Below are 9,753 nucleotides of genomic sequence, written 5' to 3'. Positions count from 1 at the left end.
AACTGTGTGACTTGATAAGCTTTATGTTACTCTCCAAGCCTCAGTTGCTCATCTTTAATGGGAAGCAGGTGATACCTACCTCAAAGAGTTCTGAAAAATAATCAGAAATTTCTTTACTCCTAGGTTAATATTCTGATGGATTAGATATGCTGATTATTCAAAATGCAGGTATAAATACAAATGGATATAAAATACAGGAATAATGACCATAAATGTCAATCTGATTTGATTGTTCCAAGAAAGAAGAAGAAAGAAACCTCTTTTTCTCAATTACCCTATAATCCTCCAATGTCATTGAGATTATCTATTTTCTCTCCATATCTTCTTTTTAATATAATTCTCAAGAAGCATATTATCTAGACTCTCCCTTTATTCTCTTTTTGGGAAATGTTTTTATTCTTATGACTTCAAGTATAACCAACATGAAGATAATTTTCAGATAATTACTTGTATAAATAAGTTATGCCACAGCTGTTGAGTCCTTCTAAATGCATGATGAATATTTTCATCAGAAATATCCATAAAATTCTACATTTACTATGTCTAAAACTACACTTATCGCTTCAATCTCTACCTGTGCCTAAAATGGACTTTACCTCTAAGTTCTGTCTTTTGGATAATAGTGTCATTATCTACTACATTACCTAAACTAGTATATTTATGATCTTCCCTGGTATTTCTCCACCTCATCTTGGATATAATTCATTTACAGCTCAAAGGGTCCAAATTGTTACTCCACCCAGGTCACATCAACATATCTATTTTCTGTAGTTTATCTTCAGAAAAAAACTTTTAATTCAGAAAATTTCTAATATCAGCTCTTCCTTTCTAACAACACTTTTGGTGTAAAGATCACCTAGCCACATCTGTCTATTTCTTGAAATTGTCTCTTCAGTAATTCGTAAGTGAAATTTTTCCTGTAGTACAATTTTGAAGTGTTTTAATCCACTGCTTAATAATCTTCAATGTATTCCCATTACTTTGAGAACAGGGCTCAAATTCCTTGGATGATGTTCAATAAAAGGAAATTTAGGTCTTATCTTTTCTTTCCTGTTTTATTTCTTTCAATTTTCTAACAACTCATAAGTATCCTGGCTTAAACAATGCATTATATGGTCAATGTAGTCTAGTATTTCGGGTTTAAATACTTGCCAATCCCTCCCCAAATACATATACTTAAGTCTAAGTTGACATTTCTCAATGTCCTTCATTTATTTGCAAATATCTCTGCAAAGCAAAGAATAAATATTAACAGCTGAAGTAAATTAGAGACTAGAAAAACAATAGAAAAGATTGACAAAAATAAGAGTAGCTTTCCTGAAAACAAAAAACAAAAGTTAACAAACATTTAGTTAGATTAACTGAGGGGAAAAAAAGAGAAAACTCAAATAAATAAAATGAAAATGAAAAAGGAGACATTACAACTGATACAACAGACATACAAAGGATCATAAGAGACTACTATGAACAATTATACACCAATAAATTGAATAATGTAGGAAAAAATGGATTATTTGACTCTGTAACATACCAAGACTGAAAGACAGATGAAACAGGAAAGAAAGCCCAGAAAAAAATTTTCAACTAAGGTGCCAAGAACACACAATCAGGAAAGACAGTGTCTTCAATAAATGGTGTTGGGAAAACTGAATATCCACACTCAGAAGAACAAAATTAGACCCTTATCTCATACCACATATAAAAATCAACTTAAAATAGATTAAAGACTTAAATGTCTGATGCTTATCTTAATAACACTGAGATAGGATGTTACTTTCTTTGAGGAAGACTGGTTTCCAGAGTCCAGAATGAGCTATTGCCATTAAATACCCTGATTTAGACACAGGATGTTTAACTTGTTTAATCAAGGCTATTAGCGATTAACTCAGAATGAAACATAGGTTTCCTTAGATCAGAATTTCACATATGTTCCATTAAACCAAATCCCTTATAAATGCAATTAATGCAGAAGTTGTGGACTAGCACGTAGTAGTTCAGTGATTTATTTTCCCATTTGTTTGATTTTGTATTTGTTTTCCTATTTCTTTGTTTTCCCTGTGGGAACTTGAGGCTTCATGATTCTAATGTGTGACCTCTAATGCTCCTGCTTCTTACAATTTCTTCCTTGTCCAGCATTCCAGTCATTTTTCAGGTAAATAGCAAAAAAGTTGTGTGGGATGATTTATATTTTTTTCTTTCAAAGGAGAAGGTAATTTGGTTACGAGTACTATGTGGACTTACCCTGAGCCTACCCTACTTCTTTATTCTTGCTTGTGGTTCTGGGGAAGTAAAAAAGTCAACAGAATATAGGCATACATTTGAGGTATAATAATAACAAGACGGCATATCACATCAAGATATGCTGCAACATATCACCTCGTGTCAATCACAATTGCTTGTCCATCCTTGATGACAATGAGTTCCGTTACCTGACGTAGGTGTCCACGCCTCCAGTAAGGGCGGAGTGATTGATCCTATCACTGTTGCATCCTGTGCGGTCTCCTCATCCCACTCTGGGCAGCCATTTGACACAAAGTATATGTAGCATCCATGGTTACCTCTGGCTGTTTACAACAGATAACAGGCTCCTTTGAATTATCACTTTATCCTAACCTCCAGAAAATTTGGATGAATCAGGAACTGCTTAAAAGTTAGGAAAGCCAAGGAGACTTGCTTTTTCACTTCCTTTTAATTTCCACGCTATGCTTCTCTAGTGACGGCTTGAAACAGCATTTTCTCAAGGAATTTAGGAACCAGTACACAGAATAAAATCCTATCAGGCATCAAATGACCTATCCTTGATACCCTGGAGAGGAATGTCAGCATAAAGCTGGATCCAGAAAAGAGACTTCTAGATTCTCTTATGCTATTTCATCTTTTCTGGTTTTGCTCTAAAATGTTTTCCTGGAAATGTCCAATCAACCTTTTAGTGACACAAAATGCTGTAATTGAATGTGAATGTCTCAAGTGTATGGACTCTAAATTAAATTGAACATATTTCATTTGTAAAATTAAAAAAATACATATATTATCTACTCTATTTGTGCCAGGCAATGTATCCTTTGGCACTTAGCAGAAGGACTTTATCTGTCTCTACTCTGGGGCTTTTAAGTTTACCTTGCATATAAATAGCAGATTTGCATACCAACTCCAATATTTATCCACACACCTAGACAAAAAAAAAAAAGTAGTAGTAGTACTATTTGATTGTCTATATTTACCTGTTTAATATATTTACTTATTTAATATTTGAATTAACTTGTGAATTTAATCACATTCTTATAATGCATCTGCTAATTATTATCTAATCACTATCTCATCAAGACTCTTTGTTCAATAGCTTGCCAAAGATACAGAATTTTGTGCTCTTTACACTAAATACTGGTGAGGCACAACCCCATCTCTCTTAAACCAAACAAGAATCATTATTTGAAGTTTACCTTTCTTCCTCTCTGCTACCCTCATATTTTCTCCATTTTTATGACGATGATAACTTGGACACCAGTGCTCAATTTATATTTATCCTGTCTCCTTACTGACCTGTGAACTCTTTTATTCTATGGGCCAAATTTGCCACCTATTTTATCCCATAAATAAGGACAGTACCCAGCTTAAAAAAGAATATTCAACAAATTGGAGTTGTATTGACTGACTCCAAGTTGTATGACCCAACTGAAGAAAAGGGAGTGACTGGGAAAGGATGGGCTAGTAACTTGAAGGGAAAAGTTTGTAACTGTTTGTTTTTTCCTGATTTAAGAGATAGTAAAGTTCTTACTGTCTAATTCTCTGACTCTGGCATTGCAGCACATATTTAAAAAATAAATAAATAAATAAATAAATAAATAAATAAATAAATAAATAAAAGGAGAGGAGTTCCTTACACTCTAAAGGAGCTTTTGAGGGCATCTAACTTGTACCTTGTACACCAAGAACACATATACCTTATAAGTACTATCTCTGCTTTGAATGTGGAATGAACATACTCTTCCTAATTTTCTCAGACTAAGAAATCATCACCAACATTTTCTGTAAGTCAGTGTCTTTGATCCTTATGGTGACACAAACTGGCTAGAACAAGTCTTTGTCACACAGTAATGTCTGGAAGGCAGAAATCTCTTACCCACAATGTAGCTCTTGATGAGAAGTGATGTGAAAGGTGCTCATGCCAGGGAGAGGGCCCAGGAATGCATATGATGGCAGGACCCTGGCTTCAGCTCATAGAGTTTGGGTCAGAAGTGCTTAATCCAGTCGAGTTCCCACAGGAAACAGGCATAATCTCATATGCTCAAGAGTCTCAGTGTGAAACTGGGCTTCAGAGACCCCAGAGACCACAGAGCCCTAAGGGAAAGATTCCTATATGTGAGGGAAAAAGCTTCTGCGACTACAGCTGGGCTCCAAAAAGGAGCAGTCTGGAAAGCAAATCCCATGCCACAGCTATCCCACCATTACGACTAGAAGTTGGCAGTTCATATCTAAGGCAATTAAAAATAAATAAAAGATGTTCATGAGTGTGAAATCATAAATGTGTTGTTATTTATTATTGTGAATTCTAAAATAGTAAATTCCTATTAGTTGAAAAAGAGAAAAAAGTAACAATAAAGGCACTTCTGAATAGTACATACTTCAGATACTGGGAAACACTTGTTATTAGGGTTTTGTGTGTTTTTATTTCCAGGTATGTATAAATTTTTTCTGAAAAATCACAATTTTCAGAATATTCATAGTTCAGAGGATATTTTATCACAATTTCTTTCATTTAAAAATATGTCATGAATATTTCACTCTTTGACTCCTCTACAATATGAATATCAAAGTCAGCAAAGCTACTTTATGGCTGTAAACTTTCCTTTACGTATTTTTAAAATTTAAAAGATTGAGTTAATTTCCAATATGTTACAACTTTATGGTGAACACTGACACAACCATGATTAATTCTTTTGGAAAATTTATAGACCTGAATAGATATTGAGTAAAAAATATGCTAATTTTAAAGCTTTTATATTGCTAGACTTCTTTTCCCCCCACAAAGATTGTACCAAAACTCTGTACTTTATGCTCTTGAACACAGTCCAAGTATATGTGCCACCTTATACAGTAAGATTCTCTATGAGTAACTGGTCTCCCCCAACTGTAGGTGCCAGATAATAGAAAGTAAAATAGAACAGGCTATAAGTAGATGTAAGTGGGACCAGCCTTACCCATAATCAGAAGTGAGGGTCATTGTTACATTGGATTTCTTGGTGTGCTGAAATTACAATTTAACTTCCCAATAAATTACCTTTCTGAGATTGAAGATTTTCTCCACTTAACTTTCAGTAATTTTAGGGCCAGGTGCGGTGGCTCACACCTGTAATCCCAGCACTTTGGGAGGCTGAGGCGGGCAGATGGCTTAAGGTCAGGAGTTCGGGACCAGCCTGGCCAACATGGTGAAAGCTCATATCTACTAAAAATACAAAACTTAGCAGGGTGTGGTGGCGGGCACCGTAATCCCAGCTACTCGGAAGGCTGAAGCAGGAGAATTGCTTGAATCTGGGAGGCAGAGGTTGCAGTGAGCCACGACTGCACCATTGCACTGTAGCCTAGGTGACAGAGCGAGACTCTGTCTCCAAACAAACAAACAAACAAACAAAAAACAAATTTAGTGATTTTGATAAGCATTGTAGTTTCTCGGCCTCCACTTTTTAAATATGAACAAACAAGTTATCAGTAACTGAATCACTTTCCTTAATTATTGATTCAAGAAAATTAAAACAAAGATGCAGTTATGAGTTAAAATAAAGCAGAGGACTATCTGTATTCCTCCTGACAACTGTGTCAATAGGTGAATGGATAAAGAAAACATCATATGTATACAATAGAATATTATTTAACCTTACAAAGAAATAAATTCTACCACTTGTAAAAACATGGATGAATGTGGGAAACATTATACTAAGTGAAATAAGCTGGAAAACATTATACTAAGTGAAATAAGCTGGGCATAGAAAGATAAATACTTCATTATCTCACTTACATGTAGAATTTTTAAAAAGCCAAATTCACAGAAACAGAGAGAAGGGTGGAAACAGATTAGAAGCGTGTTGGGGTAGTGAGGGAAATGAGGAGATGTTGGCCAAAGATATAAGCTTACAGTTATCAAATGAGTAAGTTATAAAGACTTAATGTGCAGCATGGTGACTAGAGTTAATAATAATGCATTGTATATTGAAATTTGCATAACAAGTAGATCACATATTCTCACAGTTGTGTGTCCGGGTCTGAGTATTCTATCAACAACTCTTCTAGGTATTTTGGCATTTTTTGGTATTTCTTAAAAATCACATTTCGAATTTGGTTTTAAAAAATTATTTTATAGTGGTTGGGATAAATTATTCTTTGCTTTAGCAGTTTTCTCTTTTAATAGCAATCTTAAAGTCAGACATTTGACATCCTGAGGAGATGACCTATATCATTACTTTTATGTTTTACATTGCTTTGCCTTTTTTGTGTCCTTTTGGTGAGATTTTCACAACTTTATATATTTTTTCTTGGATATTTTTGCTACCATTCCTTTTTCTCTGTTATAAATGTTATTTTCTAATTGTCTATAACTTCTTTCCTTTTTTGATTGGTCCAAAATATTCTCAGATCTCTGAAAAAATATTGGTACTGGAAATATACTTCAAGAATAATGAAGATGATGATACTGAACTAATGAAGAAGAAAATATAATCTCTACTTTGTTGTAAAGTGATTAGTATTCATATTCAACACTCATAAAATTATTTATATAATTATAGTAATTCAAATACTATTTATTAGTTTTAAGTTATTACAATCATAAACAAATCAAAAAGATTTCTAGAATTAATGCAAGTGGTAATTATCTTATAACAGAAAATTAAAGATATAACTAACATTGATGTTTTATACGTGTGTGTGGTTATATACATACACATATACATATAAAATATTTTGAAGGAGAGGGCAGATGACAGACACAGATAGTTATTAAATTAAATCTTCACTGTGGGTAGAGTAGTTGGTAATCTTATTAAAGTTTAAACACAGTTTGGAGTAAAAGAAATAACCACCAAAAAGAAGAACAATAAAAACATACACATACACAAACAAGATTTTTAAGAGGCCATCACTAAAAAGGGACTAGATGGAGGACATTTTCAAAAGGAAAGTTTAAGTTTTTTACGATGATCTTGTTTTATTATGATTTGTACAAATATGCACGTATTATTTACGCTAAATTTAAAGTACTTCTGAAAGAAAAGAAAGTATATGTACTTTTTAAACTATAGACAGTTGGCATAGGAAACAAGAAAGAAAAGTCTCACAGCTTAGGGAGGTCAGCGTGTGTGCTCAAGCGATATTATTTTAAATAAAAATGTTGTTTAAACGTAGTATATATGCAAAAAGAGCACATTTTACAAACAATAGGCTCATGAAATATCACTAAGTTGATACACCCTGCAACTACCACCCAGGTCAAGAACTAATCAATGGTGGTACCTCAGAAGCACCTCTCATTATCTGGTTTCTCATTCTCAAAGTTAAACATTATCTGAATAAATTAGTTTGGCCTACTTCTGAACTGCACATAAATGAAATACATAATATGTGTCTTTATCTCTTTCACCTAATACTATATTTGAATAGACCACAATTATTTATTTATGTTGTCTAACGTTGATGGACATTGGTATGATTGCCAGCTTCTAGGTATTACAGGCATGCTTCAATTTACAACTTTAGAAGTTTTCTGGTGAACATATGTATGGGTTGCTACTGTATATACAGCTGACAAACTTGGAATAGAAGTAGAATAAACTCTAAGTGATTTTGGCAGGAAAATGATGAGCTAAGTAAGTTAGGACAGACATAAATGAACATGGCTCATGTTTTGCCGTAGATTTAAATTTTTTAAAAAGTTTCACTCCAGTGTTAGTGATCCAACCACTGTGCTGCAAATTTGTGTAGACTGTCATTTAGGAGAGAAGATTATGTCTGTGAAGATGAAATGCAGTGAACTTCGAAGTCCTCTATAGTAAAAAGGCTTTAAAGAACATGGAATAGCATAAGAAAGGGTATTTACCTATTTGATCATGATGGTACCCTTTCCAAAGATGCAGAGTAACCCGAGTCTCATAAAAATATTCCTGTGGCCAGATTTCTGGTGTCATTTAAAGAGCTCCCTATTGACTTGGTGATCTCAACCTGGCTAAGAAAATTCCAACATCTCAGAAGACTTTAAAAGTTATGAGAATTGTCTTCTCCCTTAAGAAAGAACCTAATGACACTTTCTCGTATTTGCTTGGTTTTCACCCCATACACAATGGGGTTCATTGTGGGAGGCATTAGTAGGTAGAGATTAGCCATAATAATAAGTATGTGGGGAGGAATGGTGTGTCCCCCGAAACGGTGTATAAAGAAGGTAAAGAAGGCTGGAACATAGGTGATGACTATGGCAGAGATGTGGGCAGTGCAGGTGCTGAAGGCCTTCTGTCAGGCATCTGCTGATGATAGACTCACAACTGTTTGAAGAATCATAGTGTAGGAGATTGTAATGCACAGGATATCAAAGTCTCCAATCAACAGGGCAACCATCAAACCATAGATGGCATTAACCCTAACATTACCACAAGATATCTTGGCCACAGACATGTGGTCACAGTAGGTGTGGGGTATGTCGTTGCCCCTGCTGTACGGCAGTTGCTTGGTAAGGAAAGAGAAAGGGATAACAAGCATCACACCCCTAAGAAAAGTGAGGAAACCAGCTTTAGCAATGACTGAATTAGTGAGGATGGTGGCATAACGCAGAGGGAAGCAGATGGCCACATAGCAGTCCAGGGCCATGAGCATGAGCACTCCAGACTCCATCCCTGTGAAGGTGTGCACAAAGAACATCTGGGTGAGGCAGGCTTTGAAATCAATCTCCTTGAGATTAAACCACAATATGAAGAGAATGTTGGGAAGGGTGCTGGTGCATATGAGCACATCTGCGAAGGAAAGAAGGGCTAGGAAGGCATACATAGGTCTGTGTAAGGCCTCATCGGAGTAGATGAGGTACATAAGGCCAAAGTTCCCTGTAATAGCAATGCTGTACATGGTGCACAGCAGGAAGGAGATCCACAAATGCACGTCTTCCAAACCAGGGATGCCATTTAGGATGAATGAAGCTGGAGTTAGGCTGTTGCCATTTAGAAATGACATAATAACTGCTGGAAGTTCATTGTATAGCAGTTATAGTATTGCCTCTGTGAACAGGGGGGAACAAAAAAAGAACAATTTCAGGGAGTGACAGACCAGCAGTCTTCTTTCCCATAATGGCTATTTTGTTTTTCTTGTAGATCAATGACTATATTTGTTCTCTTATGTTTAATATGTGATATATACTCTGTCTGGGTCTGTGCCTTAAGCATTAGGTGTTGACAGGAAGAACTGAGTCTAGTCAGTATGTTTGGACCTGAATATCTAGGGTCTTTTGTTATCATGTAGTCCATTCTCCAGGCCAATGTTAGCCATGAACTGAACAACTCTGTGGTCAAGAATTGATTAAATATTTGCTCTATTCTAGGTGCTCACCATCTTAGAGATGTCCATTGTATTCTGAAATGTTAACAGACTTCAGTAGTTCCTATAGGCTTACCTTTCAAATTAAATCTGTTCTACCTAATGGACATACTGACAATATTTTCAATCTAGTTTTAGCCCAAACTACTCCCTTTTGGTTTGCAGAAAATGTAAATAGAGAAAAATATG

At 35.1% G+C, this 9,753-nt stretch overlaps 1 protein-coding gene across 1 annotated transcript; it reads right to left on the bottom strand.

Annotated features, from left to right (window-relative positions):
• Positions 1–8,241: 8,241 nt before the first annotated feature.
• On the bottom strand, positions 8,242–9,204 carry LOC114672147 (olfactory receptor 52N1-like). Its single transcript, XM_028832911.1, is given in 1 exon segment — positions 8,242–9,204. A coding segment is annotated over 1 exon segment (963 nt).
• Between the last annotated feature and the right edge of the window lie 549 nt (positions 9,205–9,753).

The sequence above is a fragment of the Macaca mulatta genome, chromosome 14 (assembly GCF_049350105.2).
Source record: "Macaca mulatta isolate MMU2019108-1 chromosome 14, T2T-MMU8v2.0, whole genome shotgun sequence".
NCBI lineage: Eukaryota > Metazoa > Chordata > Mammalia > Primates > Cercopithecidae > Macaca > Macaca mulatta.
This window is presented reverse-complemented; position numbering and strand designations above follow the sequence as displayed.